Source organism: Etheostoma spectabile, chromosome 1 (genome assembly GCF_008692095.1).
Source record: "Etheostoma spectabile isolate EspeVRDwgs_2016 chromosome 1, UIUC_Espe_1.0, whole genome shotgun sequence".
In the NCBI taxonomy this organism is placed as follows: domain Eukaryota; kingdom Metazoa; phylum Chordata; class Actinopteri; order Perciformes; family Percidae; genus Etheostoma; species Etheostoma spectabile.
In genome coordinates, this window is record NC_045733.1 from 22,602,346 (window position 1) to 22,619,932 (window position 17,587).

At 43.2% G+C, this 17,587-nt stretch overlaps 1 protein-coding gene across 1 annotated transcript in view; it reads left to right on the plus strand.

The window, feature by feature from the left end:
• Window positions 1-17,587, plus strand: part of LOC116692225 (neural-cadherin-like) — a 347,629-nt gene that overhangs the window by 233,866 nt on the left and 96,176 nt on the right. Inside the window, 1 exon segment of the mRNA XM_032520340.1 lies at window positions 14,019-14,233. Coding sequence (XP_032376231.1) covers window positions 14,019-14,233 — 215 coding nt within the window.

A 17,587-nucleotide genomic window follows, 5' to 3' on the forward strand; every position in this document is an offset into this window, starting at 1 on the left:
TACGTGCTGCTCATACCCCTCCCCCGCACAGCGCGTACCACCGTTCAAGCTCAAGATTGCCAGTGTACTGCAGCTGTGCTATTCGCGGAGAAACAACTTTTCAGGAAAACTGCCAATTTCTCGAGTGACACCTGCTCAGAAAACAAAGATGGGCAAACAGAAGAAGACCGATGACGAAGAGCGAGCTAAAAAGAAAGAATCAAACCGAGCCCGAAATAAAACGAGGGTCAACATCGAAGCAGCTTTTCAGAAGTGGAGGGAGCTACGCCTCCTCAAAGGATTTAACACGCATTCTGAGCTAGCGTTAGCCACATTTCTGCTTGACATGTAAGTATCCCTGCTGGATTTGTTTCATTTTTTTAAGAACTACACAACTAAGATATCGATGGTTACAGTACACTTTCAGTACACTGGTGATAGCGCAAATCTCAGTTTACTCCCTAGCTTGTTGCTAAGTCTAATAGTTAGCTTGTTAGCTTGTGGCACGGCAGGAATGTTGTAGCAGGTGAAGATTAACTTTACCTGCTAACTCCTTCTCCCTCAGTATAAGCAATATTGTTTTGATGCCTACATTTAGTAAGCCAAAAGGTTTTTTTTGTCGATCACAATAAATGTAGCTTAGCTCTGGTGAAACTAGTTTAATTGTGCGCTGTCCCTGTCAACGTTTGGCAAGGCAGAATTCTATTTTGGATTATTTTTAAACAAAAACCAAAACCCTATGAGAGACCAAGGAAGAGAGGGAGTGACCCTGCCCGGAGGAGGCCCGGGGCCCCCGTCTGGAGCCAGGCCCAGACGGCGGCTCGTCAGCGAGCGCCTGGTGGCCGGGTTTGCCACGGAGCCCGGTCGGAAACAGCCCGAAGAAGCTACGTGGCACCCTCATCTCCATCCCATGGGCTCACCACCTGTGGGAGGAACCGCTGGGGTCGGGTGCGCTGCCATATGGGTGGCGGCGAAGGTCAGGGCTCGACGGACCAGACCCGGGCGGCAGAGGCTGCTCTGGGGACGTGGAATGTAACCTCTCTGTGGGGGAAGGAGCCGGAACTTGTGCGGGAGGTGGAGCGTTACCAGTTAGATCTGGTGGGGCTTACCTCTACGCACAGTCTCGGTTCTGGAACCGTACTCCTGGATAGGGGTTGGACTCTGTCCCACTCCGGAGTTGCCCAGGGTGTGAGGCGCCGGGCGGGTGTGGGGATACTCACAAGCCCCCGGCTGAGCGCCGCTGCGTTGGGTTTACCCCGGTGGACGAGAGGGTCGCCTCCCTACGCCTGCGGGTGATGGGGGGGGGAACTCTGACTGTTGTTTGTGCATATGCACCAAACAGGAGTTCAGAGTATTCGGCCTTCTTGGAGACCTTGAATGGGTCCTGTAGGGGCTCCAGTAGGGGACTCCATAGTTCTGCTGGGGGACTTCAAACGCACACGTGGGCAATGATGGAGATACTTGGAGAGGCGTGATTGGGGGGAACGGCCTCCTGATCTGAATCAGAGTGGTTGTTTGTTGTTGGACTTCTGTGCTGTCATGGATTGTCCATAACAACACCATGTTCGAACATAGGGATGCTCATAAGTTACGTGGTACCAGAGCACCCTAGGCCAAAGGTCAATGATCGATTTTATAATCGTTTCATCTGATCTGAGGCCGTATGTTTTGACACTCGGGTGAAGAGAGGGGCAGAGCTGTCAACTGATCACCATCTGGTGGTGAGTTGGGTCAGGGGGTGGGGGAGGACTCTGGACAGACTGGTAAGCCCAAACGCGTAGTGCGGGTAAATTGGGAACGTCTGGAGGAGGCCCCTGTCCGACGGACTTCAACTCACCAACATCCGGCGGAGTTTCGTGCATCCCTGTGGAGGCTGGGGGATTGAACCTGAGTGGACAATGTTCAAAGTTTCCATTGCTGAAGCTGCGGCGGGGAGCTGTGGTCTTAGGGTCTTAGGTGCTTCAAGGGGCGGTAACCCACGAACACCCTGGTGGACACGGTGGTCAGGGAAGCCGTCCAGACTGAAGAAGGAGTCCTTCCGGGATATGTTATCCCAGAGGACTCCGGACGCAGTTGCAAGGTACCGACGGGCCGAAGGGCTGCAGCCTCTGCCGTGACAGAGGCAAGGCAGCGGGTGTGGGAGAAGTTCGGAGAAGACATGGAGAAGGACTTTCGGTCGGCACCAAGGTGCTTCTGAAAACCGTTCGCCACCTCAGGAGGGGAAGCGGGGACTATCCAAGCTGTATACAGTAAGGATGGGACGTTGTTGACCTAACTGGGGAGGTAATAGAGCGGTGGAAGGGCACTTTGAGGAACTCCTAAATCCAGCTGACACGTCCTCTGTTGTGGAGGCAGGCTGGAGGATGATGGGGGATTATCGTCAATTTCCCTGGTGGAGGTCGCTGAGGTAGTCAAACAACTCCACAGCGGCAAAGCCCCAGGGATTGATGAGATCGTCCAGAAATGCTGAAGGCTCTGGGTGTGGAGGGGCTGTCTTGGTTGACACGCCTCTTCAACATTGGTGGAAGTCTGGGACAGTGCCGAAGGAGTGGCAGACGGGGTGGTGGTTCCCCTCTTCAAAAAGGCGGACCAGAGGGTGTGTGCCAATTACAGGGTATCACACTTCTCAGCTCCCTGGTAAAGTCTACTCCAAGGTGCTGGAAAGGAGGGTTCGGCCGATAGTCGAACCTCTGATTGAAGAGGAACAATGCGGATTCCGTCCTGGTCGTGGAACAACGGACCAGATCTTTACTCTCGCAAGGATCCTGGAGGGAGCCTGGGAGTATGCCCAACCAGTCTACAGTATTTTGTGATCGGAGAGGCGTATGACCGGTCCCCGGGAGAAACTGTGGGAGGTGCTGCGGGAGTATGGAGTGAGGGGTCCCTTCTTAGGGCCATCCAATCTCTGTAGGAACCAAAGCGAGAGCTGTGTCCGGGTTCTCGGCAGTAAGTCGGACTCGTTCCAGGTGAGGGTTGGCCTCCGCCAGGGCTGCGCTTTGTCACCAATCCTGTTTATAATATTTATGGACAGGATATCGAGGCGTAGTCGGGGCGGGGAGGGATTGCAGTTCGGTGGGCTTAGGATCTCATCGCTGCTTTTTGCAGATGATGTGGTCCTGATGGCGTCATCGTCTGTGACCTTCAGCACTCTCTGGATCGGTTCGCAGCCGAGTGTGAAGCAGCTGGGATGAGGATCAGCACCTCTAAATCTGAGGCCATGGTTCTCAGCAGGAAACCGATGGAGTGTTTTCTTCGGGTAGGGAGTGAGTCCTTACCCAAGTGAGGAGTTAAGTACCTTGGGGTTTTGTTCGCAAGTGAGGGGACTATGGAGCGGAGATTGGTCGGAGAATCGGAGCAGCTGTGCGGTATTACATTCTGTTTATCGCACCGTTGTGACGAAAAGAGAGCTGAGCCAGAAGGCACAAGCTCTCGATCTACCGGGCAATTTTCGTTCCTACCCTCACCTATGGTCATGAAGGTGGGTCATGACCGAAAGAACGGATCCAGGGTACAAGCGGCCGAAATGGGTTTCCTCAGGAGGGGGCTGGCGTCTCCCTTAGAGATAGGGTGAGAAGCACAGTCATCCGAGAGGAGCTGGAGAGAGCCGCTGCTCCTTCGCGCGAAAGGAGCCAGTTGAGGTGGTTCGGGCATCTGGTAAGGATGCCTCCTGGCGCCTCCCTAGGGAGGTGTTCCAGGCACGTCCAGCTGGGAGGAGGCCCCGGGGAAGACTAGGACTAGGTGGAGAGATTATATCTCAACCTGGCTGGGAACGCCTCGGGATCCCCCAGTCGGAGCTGGTTGATGTGGCTCGGGAAAGGGAAGTTTGGGGTCCCTACTGGAGCTGCTGCCCCCGCGACCCGACACCGGATAAGCGGTCGAAGATGGATGGATGGAGGGATGGATGGATTATTTTTAAACATACACGTTTCTTCCCCCTCAGGGTGTAATTTGGTAAATCAAATGTCTGACACAATTCTTTATGCTCCTCAACAGGCGGACTGGCCCCAGCCAGAGGCACATGAAGGAATGTCTTTCAGTCCAAATCAAAAGTTTTATATTTCCTGATGCTGAGAACTTTGCAAAAAAAGCTGATTTATTTGACTATGCTAATAAAACCTAAGACATATTTCTAAGATGTTATTCCTTGCTTATTGAGCTTCCTCCCTGATTCATCATTCCTACGTGCAAAGTTTACTGTTTCAAATTGATCAAAAGGTAATTCAGTAATGTACTGTGTAAAGTGCTACTTTTGTTCACACAAATGAGCGATTACATAAAAAATAATTTTAAACCCTTATTATTGAAAAAATGTACAACACTTTTAATAGAAATATTTTAAATAAGCAATTTTTTTACATAAGCTATACCCTCCTTAGAGTAAATCCCCTGTATTGTCCATGAGGATGTGGAAAGCATCGGTGGCCCTGCTTACTAGCCTCCGTGTTCACGGCTGGCTCCGCTGTGGGGGAGGAGCTGTGGAGGGGGGGCTGTAGCGCAGCAGAGAGCAAAGGGGAGGGACCTGTAAGGTGTGCTTGTTCAAATTTTTAGGCTAAGTCCACGTTTTCTCAGAACTCCCTACTGCAGCTTTAATGCAGCAAGAAATACAGATGTGTTAAAATGTACTATTACATTTACTATTCACATTACCTCCCATGAACCTTTTCACACACACTTCCTGGATATCCTGCTTTTACATTCTTGGATTCGTAGAATTTTGGGGAAAACAACTTGTGGGCAGCTAGAGACTTACAAGAATACCCTTATTAGTGCCAAGCTCCTGATGCCCAAGTATAAATGTCTCCCTTGCCTCCAGCAACAATTCAACATTTGAATGACTGTTGCATTCATCCTTTAAAATAAATGTATTATGGCGCTAAATAAAACACTATTCAGATTTAAGCATGAATAGCTATTGAGGATAGACAAGAAACAACAGGACAATGGAACAAGAGTTTACTTTGCTGCTTTGACATGTTGACAGAGACACCATTGATACACCACAATGTCAAGCTGTGTGAGTGTGTGTGTGTGTGTGTGTGTGGTGGTGTGTGTGTGTGTGTGTGTTGTGTGTGTGTGTGTGTGTGTGTGGATGCAGATATCAGTGCTTTGTAGGTCCTGACAGGGTTTACCTACCTGGCATTTCTACTGTTATGGGGGTCTGACTTGCAGATAAAAATGAGATTTTCAGAATCGTCTCATACAGATTTGTTGGCTTGTGTGTTTCTTAGAGTTATAAATAGTAACAAACAAACCTCCGAATAGATGAAAAATCTAGCATGTTAGCTGTCACATCCTGCCAGTTCTTGTTTTGAATTCACAGCAAACTGAAGGAGAGTGTCTTCATTACCATAAATCACTCTGTAAACAGGGCCAAAAGTGGGGTGAGAGCGTTTCTACAAATCCTTTTAACTACAAACATGATGATGAAATATGTTCTTTGGTGCTTCTGCTGGTATATGAGACATGGTGATGGCCCTGTTTAACTTTGTGTAATTTAGCCTGGTGCTTTGTGGATCCCCAGGCTGGCACCTTTAATGGTGGAAGTGAATGGCTCTTTGCAAATGAAACGCCTATATGAGGATGAGTCTCAGTGCGGAATGCTTAAATGTTAAGATGAAATTAAGAACCAATTCTCCCACTGCCGCTGGGTCAAGAATAAAACTGAAATCATTTAAACACTATGCTGTTTGAACTGCAACACAGACAAAATCCTCCAGAGCCGACCTTGATTGTTAGCTTTTTACAGAAGTGCAGCTTGTGTTTATTGATGTCACATTACATCTTTTGCAGGATAATACCAAGTGGCTAGCTAAAACCTGGCTAACACTAATCACGATATACACATACACACACGGCTATAGTATCAATTCAAAACGAGTTATCTCAAGACACTTTACGGATAGAGTAAGTCTAGACCACGCTCTATAATGTACAAGGAAAAACTCCCTTTTAGGAAGAAACAGGGAGAAACCCAGGCTCTTGGCAGGCGGAGTCTGACGGGGCCGCTTCGGGTTGAAATGGCAACAGTCACATTAAAAGATAAAGGAACAGTGGCTACAATTATCTGTATTTATGTGGACACATTGGTATCCTGACTAGTATATGCACAGTGTCATAGTCACCAAATATAATAATAAAAATGTATACTTTATTAGTCATGCAAGGCGAAATTACAACTGACACTCATTTGCAACACATTACACACAGGCCAGAATTACACACACGCTCAGTACCTATACATGCACTAATGGAGAGATGCCAGTTGGAGGTTTGGTGGCTTGCTCAAGAGAACTTTGAGGTGAACTGGCATCTCTCCAGCTACCAGTTCAACACCATACATTGGTCTGTACGGGGTATGAACCAGGGACCCTCCGGTTCCCATCCCAACTCCCTACTGACTGGGCTACTGCACCCACCATACAGTAGGATTTTCTCCATTGTGGGTGTAGTTGAATTTCCAGCTCAGGATTTCATGCTATGTAAGTTGACACTGTGGTACCCCAAGTGTCATTCAGGTCAGAGTCCAACATAACCTCATAACCAGTCTCAGGCAGAGGAGAAGTTCCACTCCATGTATCCTTATAAGGCGGCAGACGTGACAGACGTTGAGGTTAAATACACCTACAGGAAGACAGGAACTTCAGAGAGTTGGGATGGCACTACCTTGTACTGTTTAATCCTAACTTCTTCTCAGGCGAGATTTCCTTTAACGGCTCTGTTTAAATCACAAAAGTCTCCCAAATCTTCTTCACGTATGTCAGTATGAGTTGTGCTGTTTCTGAGTTTCTTTCTGACAACAGAACTAGCATTTACACAGCACATATGAATGAATAGAAAACAGTTACATTTCAGTTTGACTTTAACATCTGAAACCTGCCTATGCGAATGGTATACAATCATTATTATGCCTAAAATAAATTACAGATTTCAGCTTTGAAGTGATAATGTAATGAGGAACATCTCCATTTGCAATACACAGGCAGCAACGAGTGGCAGAGTTTAGGCCTTGACAGAAAAAAAATAAACAGTAGTAGCGTGTAGGAAGATGTTAAAAAAGAAAAGAAATTAATCTTGAAGCACCATCCTAAACATGCGTGTTCAGTCCCCCAACACGTGCAGTACACACTCCCTCTCTAACCCTAACATATGTGAGAGCAGAAGTCTCATCATTGCACACCGCTAACCTTCGCTTTCTTGCGGTGTCTCATATAAGTTAATTTTACCCTTCAGCTTCATTTAATTAAAAGCAGTAAATGAAAAGTGCAGGATTTCAGTGTGGCTGGCTGGAGCCAGCGAGTAATGTGGCTCACCGCTGGACCACAGCAGGAGGACTGGCTTAGCCTTTCAATTACACACACCCACGCAGACACCTTGCCTGTTCTCATGAACCATACATTCGAAAAAGCTACAAAAAGCTAACCGCTGTAATTTGTATGATTTCGACGTTCTTTTCCTGCTGTGTGCGCCACATTGACTGCCGCTGTATGAGAACGCAGCTGGCCCCGTAGGGAGGAGGTCAGGGTGGATGGGTAGGCGCTAAAACACAGGACTGTCAAGCCAGGGAGCTGAGTTTGCTTCCGGGGGGTACTTTGACCCAGGAAATCTTTTTCTTAACCCTCATGTTGTCCTTGGGTCAAACTGACCCATTTTCCTATATCAGTGTTCTTTTTAGTTACCCAAAATCAGAAATAACATGATTGATTCCACACAACGCTCTTTGGCAAGTACAAATCTCTACTTTCATTCATTTTGGGGCGTCTTATTCAATTTTACAGCAGCTGAGAAAAAAAAATTGAAGTGGTTTTGAAATAGTATTGAGTAAAAGTTGACATATTCCATTCTGTGATTTTCCATCAACATACATTCCTTTAATTTTAGTCTAAATAATTCTTAATTTCTGCTTTTCTAACTCAAACATTAGGTATAATTTCCTATAAATAAGGTTTACTGACCATAAATTCCAAAAATAACTGTAAAACTAAAGTTAATAATTTTGTGTAACGTAGTGTTAAATGTCACTTTTTCTTGATGTTTAACACTACGTGACACTAACTTATTAACTTTAGTTTTACAGTTATTAATTAGAAAGTTAGGAATTTATGGTCAATAAACCTCATTTAGAAAAGCAGAAATTAGGAATTATTTAGACTAAAATTAGAGGAATGGATGTTGATGGTTTATCACAGACTGGAATATGTCAACTTTTACTCAATACTATTTTGAAACTACTTAAATTTTTTTTCTCCAAATGCGATAAAATTGAATAAGACACCCCAAAATTAATGAAAGTAGAGATTTGTACTTCTCAAAGAGCGTTGTGTGGAATCAATCATGTTATTTTGGGGAATTAAATAGAACATTGATATAGGAAAACGGGTCAATTTGACCCAAGGACAACATGAGGGTTAAAAGAACTAAAAACTATTGCCACGTAGCAAACCTGTATGTAACTTGGCATGTGACCTAAACATATCCTATATAAAGTACTTCTAAGATATTGAAAGGCAGAGTGTGTACATCTGGCGGAGACACTCTCCAAGTTTCTGCAGAGCTTGTAAATTAATGATGAGATCTTTGATATAATAAACCTTTAAAATCAAAGACAGTGTCAAGCGGCTTCCTTATCAAACACATCATTCAAGCGTTGGTGTTAAAACACCCCACCGCTGACCTGACGGAGCACCACGCGGAGCACCACGCGGAGCACCACGCGGAGCACCACGCGGAGCACCGTAGCCGGTGTTGCAGAGCTCTGTCGTTGATAAGACAAGCTATTACGGAGGTCTATAGCCGGCGTCATGACTAGCAACTGCCGCTCTGGTACAGAGCTCTGTAGCCGATGTCACGTGACTAGCCGGCGGTCTCTTTGGTTTTCGTATTATAGCATAGGTTTTAGTGTGCATAAGTGTTCGCACTAGATCCCACAAACCCGTTCATGAGAATGCATTACAGATACACACGTCATACACAGTTATTAGAGATGTGAACATTTGTTTCTTGTCACTCTCTGTGAATCTATTCTGCAAACAATGGCGCATTGCTTTGCATGCACCTAAATAACCATGTTACCACACTGATGGAGCAGATATCTTACCCCTAACAAAGAGTGGATTGTCTCATGGATCAGACAATCACAAAATGAAGGTCTTTAAGTCATTTAGCAGAACATTTCCAATTATGCTAAAATATGTTAGAAATTCTGCACAGCTAATGTCTAAACTGTGAGAGCTCCAGACCACTGCACTGTTGAATCATCCTCATTAGTTTTTACATTAATACATGTTGCTTTAAATATATGATATGTGCTCTTTATTAGACAGAACATTAACACAGTTGTACCCTTACAGTAGACACCATACACCTAATTATGCTGTTATGGAAAAAATGCAAACTTACAGTAGACGCTGTTATACCACATTACACATTAATTAGAAATCAAATATCTGATAAAGCATTTAAGTGTCATTTGTTGCTTATTAGAATAAAACTACTATTAAGTAATGTCCAAAGCATGTCAAGCCACATCCGGTTGCTACCTCACACAGTCCCTCGTTGCCTGGATCAACATCATATCCTGGTTGTATAATGTGAAATATGTTTGACTTTATCACAAATGTACAGCATCTTCTTAAATTGACGGGGCTAGATGAGGCATGATCCCATAGCTTTTATTAAATGTCTCTATTCCATACATATAATACGTTTTTCTTTAATTGAAACTATAGAAGTCCATTGAAACTGGCTGTTTTGAACAATAAAAAAATCTGTCCGTATCGGCCATATTCTTCTAAATGCCTAAACTACAAACCTTTTGATTGGGAAGTAAATCGGGGAATGATGAATTGCAGCATCTGCTGGGCCTAAAATATTATGTGTTGAACGTCTTTTGTGGAAAGTGAATGTGGGCTAAAATGAAAGTGCAGAAAGTGTTTTCTTTGTGAGGTATCAGCTATATAGATGACAGGAGAGAACAAGGCAAAGCAGGCACAGTTGTCAACCCTGAGACCCAGCCGCTGCATGATTGTCACATTTTCAATCACTCTACAGTACCTGAGCTCTGTAACATCTGCTGTGTGATCCTCCAGGTTCAGAGGAGAGGAAGCAAGACAAAATGAGGAGAGAAGGGAAAAGGGAGCTGAGAAATGACGGAAATTGGGAAAAGAGTAGAGCGGTGAGAAGAAAAAAGAGGAAGTGAAAAATGAATGCTGTGAAAAGAGATACGACTAAAAGAAGAGAGCAAGAATGAATAAAACATGTCCATAAAATAAGAGTTAATCTGAGATAGAATAGCTGTAGGATAGTTTTCTGTTCCAGCGGCTTTCAGATATGACCCCACCCAAAGCCATACAAACATACACAAACAGATTATAACCCAAGATTGAAGGAAGGACATGCAGATAATCAAGGCACTGGGATTAATAATGAGATTAGTGGGGTGAGGGGGTTGGGGGTGGGATTACAGCTCCCTTTACGACGTTAACAAACACAATTCCCAGCAGACAGCGAATGAGCAAAACAAAGCTGCCTTAAGAGGATTGGAGGGCTTGGCCATTGTGACTTAAACTATGCATCGGATTGTCTCGCGTTCAAGGAATTAGGATGACATTGCCAGAATGGAAATGCAGGCATGGATGTTTTCCTGGTGCCTCTATTCATACACACTTACACACACCCACATACGGTACATAATGGGTCGATTTGAACAGAGTAAATGTTTAAAGACTCTGAAAAGTATTTTTCTATAACATTAACTAGACACTTCAGAGACAGAATGATGGTGGAGCAAACTCTCAGATGTCACTTAACAGCTACCGTGGAAAGGCCCCACCCAGGTTTGAAGCTTAGACACTTTCGCTGCAAATAGGTCCACAAGCAGTTTTATCCTCTTCAGAAACATTTAACTGTATGTACAATTGTAGCAACATTATTATAGTTTTCCCATACACAAAAAGTGTAGGCAAATAGAAATTTAGTTTGAGACATTTTAGACACTTAAGTTTGCCCTTACACTTTTCTACATAAGCTATCTACATAAGAGTGACATGACACTGTCATGAACCTGTCATAAACATTATGAACAAATCATAAATGTTTTTGACATTAAGCTTATTTTAGTAAGCGTCGTTCGGTTTTGTCATGCCAAGTTAGGGTTAGGGTTCATGTGTTCATGACAGTGCCATGTCACTCTTATGGAGATACCTTCAAGTAAAGTGTCACCCTTGAATGGGGGACTTTTTTATATTGCTAATTGAAATGCAAGGCTTTCTCATCAGATTCATGCACAGCTATTAAACAGAGAATAATGAGGGATATTGAGAATCATTTAGATTAAGAGAAAATGATTTGGGTATGTTTAGCGCCTTGAAGATAAAATCCACCTCAACACACTTGGAAAATATTAAAAAAACAGCTGTTGCTGATTATCTCCTGGTTTAACGCGGCTTCTCGGTGGTGTATTTTCTTCTCCACCTGGGTGATTGGTGATTGCACACGGCATGGTTTGATATTTCATCTGTAGTCGGGAAAATTGTTCAGCGATCTACAACCCAGTCGAGATTTTCTCTGTACTCAAAAAGCAAGAATCTTCTTTAAAGATTGGAGATGTTTCTCTTTGTGCTCCATTCAGTACTTTTCAAAACTGTTATAAAAGCTTCATAAAAGTTGCAGGACAGTCAGTCAGGATCCAAACGTAAATTATGTTCTGTACTTCAGACAGATGAACTGTGACGCAGAGATTTTGATTTTTTTTTCTCTTTCTCCTTCTCTTGTTTTAAATGAAGGAGCTGTCCGCGGGATGAGCCCTGAGCTCCATCAACACTGCCAAAGCATTTTTATTGTACTGTATGGAAGTTCATACACTGTTTCCACTGGAGTTGCTAAAGTATTTTTGTTCTTCTGTCAAAAAAATCAATTTATACTCCAACATCATTGAGATCATCCTGCCGGGAAACATCACTGCCTGGAATGGAAACGGCAATGAACAGGACCGCAAGGGCCTGCGGAGAGCTCTATACAATAGGCGGGGCTCTTTCCTGCCTTAAGGATATTTACAAGAAAAAGACTAGGAGAATAAATAAAGATGCAAACCACCTGGGTAACAGCCTTCTCTGTCTGTTGAGGTATCAGATGCATCAGGCAGCACTGAGAGGCTCAGGAGGGGCTGCTAGCCTCAGACCACTGGGATCCTAAATGAGGACTCCATCCAAAACTGAACCTCATTCAATTTTCTGTCACAAATGCATATGATTGATTGATTGATTTGATTGATGAAACGTTGACTGCTAAAATAGGATGCCTTAAAGCATTTGCATTACTGGCATTATTGTGTGAATATTGGTACAGTAATAATGCAATACCTTACCACATACTGGGTGAAACCTCTCTATTCATCTAATCGAGGACCTTTTCCACATTTTCAGGTGTTTATTAAGCAAGTATCTACCTCCCACTCCAAGCATTCCTGTAATTAAACTCCATGACTTCCTTCTAACTGTCCTAGCCCCGCAGTCTGATCTGGCATCGTCTTCACGGGGTCAAGAGAGCTGATTCACAACACACTTCTGGACGCTGATGCTTGGGGCTGGGACCAATCTAACACACCACACAATTAAGGTTAAGAAATGTAACTATAAACTGGTGTGTGTGTGTGTGTGTGTGTGTGTGTGTGTGTGTGTGTGTGTGTGTGTTGTCCTTCAGATAGCTCCAGAACTCTTCATCCGATCTACTTCACAGTTTTTAAAGTAAATAACCAATATGGCAGCAGGTGGAATGAATGCACCTTCCAATGTACCACGTGTACAGTGACACCTCCCAGAGTTTAGACATATTTAAAATTAAAAAGTCCTTTCAAATTGGATGGATCTCATTGCTCATCATGTGCAGTGCTGAAACAACATTTTGAGACCAACTATAGTTTTTACAACCCTATTGCTGAAATTGTGCACGCCTATAACCCCCCTGGTTATAGGATTGATAGTTTGACACCAATAGATCGACAATAATAACGTAAGCTTTTAAATTGGCAGTTGAGGGCGCCCAGGTAGCTCGATGGTAGAGCAGGTGCCAATAAATACGGCTGCGGCCCTTTTCTGCATGTCATTCCCCCCTCTCTCTCCCCTGTCATTTCTTCATCTGTCCTGTCAAAATAAAGGCTGAAAATGGCCAAAAAATCTTAAAAAAAAGAAATAAATTGCAGATGAAAACCAATTTTTTTTCTGGGCTTAAGGGTAATTCTACTATTCCTCATCTTGGCAGAGATACCACTGTTTCTTTCTTTGGACCGTTCTGCACAAGCAGCCAATACTATCACTTTACTATTGTTGTTGCTTTCAACATTTATACATTACACCCAACTGCAGGCAAAAAGTGTGTGTGTTCATTCAGAATCATTTTTTAGCTTTGTTACTATGGAAATAACTTTCCTCTACCTTTTTCTGTTTTGTTTAAATCAGTCTTAGATGAAATATCATGTATGAAGCACAATATATATGTTTTTTTTAATTGTTAAGTAAAATGAGTCACATGTACAAAAACGATCCTAGAACGAGTGGGGAATGATTGAAACAAAGGATTGAGGAAAAAGCTTTTTCCATTCAGAAATCCAAGCATGAAACTTTGAAGAGAGGTGAAAGGTGAAATTGTGTGTGGGAATACATAGAGACGAGGTTCCAAGTGATGTAATGATTCTCCCTGTGGTTTTGCCACTAACGAGAACATCTGCATCAGTGAAACAGATCTAGCGAGAGCTAGATCTGTTTGAGAGCTAGCCGAAGGGAAAGGCTGTCTGAGAGGAGAAAACAACTACACTTGGAGAGACTGAGTGCACGGGGGAAAAAAGTTAAAAGAACAAAATGCAGTAAGTGGTTGGAAAAGGGGCAGGGAGATTGGGATCACAACAGTCTTTTCAACTTACAAAGGGCTCTCACATTTGTGAAACCAAACAACCAAATTGTCAGGTACTGTAATGGCACAGAACAACTAAAAAGAGTTCTGTTTATTGCACTCACTAATTCATATAATGTTGTCCTCTTCTCCCCAAGGTGCCAATGTCCAGCTCAGTTCGAAGGACCTGAGTGCCAGCAGAACAAGCACAGTTTCCATGGCAACGGCTATGCCTGGTTTCCTCCCATAATGCCTTGTTTTGAGAGTCACATGTCGCTGGAGTTCATCACGGACGTGGCTGATGGACTCCTGCTGTACAGCGGCCCCTTAGCCCAGCTGCAGGCCTGGGACAATGAGGACTTCATGGCCATAGGTAGGAGACATCTCATGTCCAACACACTTTAAAAAGTCTTTACTATAACTGAGATGACAGATTACATTTTAAGATTACATTTCAAGCTCTGTTACGTGTTCACCTAATAGATTCCTAAAGGATGGTGTGTAGAAAAAACAGAAATCATTTTCAGGTTTAATTACCTGTGTGTATTAACTTGCCATGACTTTAGGATCCAGCAGTGACACTTTTATACAATTGCACACACACACTCAATGATTTTGACTCACCATGCATTTTGAGGTTTACTACTGCAGGCTGTTCTCGTGACCCATATGTACATATAGCTACCAAAAGCACTGAAATTCATATGATATTTATACTGTATAATATGTATTATACAGTACATATTGCACTACAACGACTGCTGCTGAATAAGAACATAAAACACAGAGCTTTCAAGCCAAGGAGGGGACTTCATGTCCCAGAGAAGACATAAGACTTTCACCCAGGAAATGCTAGTTCCTCTGGAGTGTTTGAATCCACTCAGCTAGCAACCGCATGGAGCTCTGTAGCCGGCGTCACGTGATCAGCGTTCAGGCGGTCGTCTAGTTTTGTAAGATATCACTAATATTGGTCTGCATACAGTTTTCGTAAAATATCATACGGACCCATTCAGCAGAACACTTTGACTACTGTACGTTGATTCCCATTTAACAAGTTTTTCTTACACAAATGTAAATTAGGAAAAGTTGAAAGATATGTGCAGTGGACTCACACACACTTCTGCTATTCTCTTCAATGTTTACTTCACATTTTGGTAAGAAAGATCTAGAAATGTGTGTAAACTGAGCTTCGGCAGGGTTACATTTTGACCTCTGTTAGTTGTTTCTTTTGTTGCTGTGGCAAAATGGTTGAGGTTTGAAGACAATAAAGCTTGTTGTATTGAAGGTGGCTAGACAGGCGAGAATAATAGACAGACTGAAACAGAGAACAAAACGTTTTGTACATCTCGGTAAATTTACTGTTTTAATCTGAGAGACTAACACCTCCTTGTCTCTCTCGCTACGTCTTCTCTAGCGTTGGTCCCCTCTCTTGGGAGGGATGCTGTTGTTTAATCACTGCCAAAGTAATATGTGTGGGAGGTGAAGTCCGCCTGGGGAGTCGTGTGTGTGTGTGTGTGTGTGTGTGTGTGTGTTATAAGCAGGTTTGCAGTGTAATCCTGAATTATTTATTTGGCTTGGGTTAGTGTCAGAGGGTCTCTGTGCATTTAAAAGCTAGCGTGGGTTATTGGTTCCTAAAGAGTTAATGAGTTTGTGGAGTTAGGGTTGATTTGTCACTATGCAGAGTGTAATTAGAGTCAGGATGTAAGCCTACATATTTAGAGCTCTAATTAACTTGTTTTAAGGTTCACCTACTTTATGTAAAAAAATTCTGCTGAAGCTTAATAAAACTGCATTGAAGTATGCATGTACAACATGTAAGTCTTACATACAAGTCTTGTGATATAATTATTTGTTTGGGAGCCTTTTTGAATATCTGTTGATGGAAGCTGCTGATGCATGATCATTTGCACCAGGGATCTCTGTGCTAAATGTATGCATAATAATTGTTTGCATTTGCAATAGCCATAATAATAAAGGATAATTATGGCTGCCGGGTGTGGGGGTAAGACTATATAAAAACATAGCTGTCTCGGTCTCTCTCCTCTGCACTGCTGCAGGCACCTTCCTGCAGGGTTATGCGGAGGTGTGGGTGTGTTTTTGTGTGCTTTAGACTGTGACCACTGTGAAACAATCAGAAAATAATGTATTAGTTCTCTGATTTAAAGGTCCTGTGACATGAAAATTTCACTTCATGAGGTTTTTTAACTCTGATATGAGTTCCTCCAGCCTGCCTATGGCCCCCCAGTGGCTAGAAATGGTGATAGTTGTAAACCGAGCCCTGGGTATCCTGCTCTGCCTTTGAGAAAATGAAAGCTCAGATGGGCCGATCCGGAATCTCCCTCTTTATGAGGTAATAAGGGGCAAGGTTACCTCCCCTTTCTGTGCTTTACCCGCCCAAAGAATTTGGCCCACCCATGAGCGAGAGACATCATGGCTTTCAAACGAGCAAAGTGTCAGTTGGTCAAGGCCACACCCCCAGACTCCACCTCAAAAACTATAGACTCAGAAATGGAACATACTAAGGAAAGCTCATTGTGGGACTGGCTCTAGTTCTGCACCAAGGCTGAATTTTGGGAAATAGACTTCAGATACAGTATCAGGGGACCACTAAGGTCTATATAAAAAAAACTTCAGATACAGTATTAGGGACCACTAAGGTCTATATAAAAGAGACTTCAGATACAGTATTAGGGGACCATTAAGGCCTATATAAAAGAGACTTCAGATACAGTATTAGGGGACCACTAAGGCCTATATAAAAGAGACTTCAGATACAGTATTAGGGGACCACTAAGGTCTATATAAAAGAGACCTCAGATACAGTATTAGGGGACCACTAAGGTCTATATAAAAGAGACTTCAGATACAGTATTAGGGGGCCACTAAGGTCTATATAAAAGAGACTTCAGATACAGTATTAGGGACCACTAAGGTCTATATAAAAGAGACTTCAGATACAGTATTAGGGGACCACTAAGGTCTATATAAAGAGACTTCAGATACAGTATTAGGGGGCCACTAAGGTCTATATAAAAGAGACTTCAGATACAGTATTAGGGACCACTAAGGTCTATATAAAAGAGACTTCAGATACAGTATTAGGGACCACTAAGGTCTATATAAAAGAGACTTCAGATACAGTATTAGGGGACCTTTAAGGTCTATATAAAAGAGACTTCAGATACAGTATTAGGGGGCCACTAAGGTCTATATAAAAGAGACTTCAGATACAGTATTAGGGACCACTAAGGTCTATATAAAAGAGACTTCAGATACAGTATTAGGGGACCTTTAAGGTCTATATAAAAGAGACTTCAGATACAGTATTAGGGGGCCACTAAGGTCTATATAAAAGAGACTTCAGATACAGTATTAGGGACCACTAAGGTCTATATAAAAGAGACTTCAGATACAGTATTAGGGGGCCACTAAGGTCTATATAAAAGAGACTTCAGATACAGTATTAGGGGGCCACTAAGGTCTATATAAAAGAGACTTCAGATACAGTATTAGGGACCACTAAGGTCTATATAAAAGCATCCAAAGAGCACCATGCCATGGGACCTTTAATGCTCTGTTCTTGCTGCCCTGTGCCGTAACGCTGCTCCCTATAGTCATTCACTCTCTAGTTCGAATGGCCCCCGCTGCTTAGAGTGTGATGGATGTTTATGACAAACATAATTCTACTGAAATCATTTTTTATAGTAAGTTTTGAATATTCCAGTTT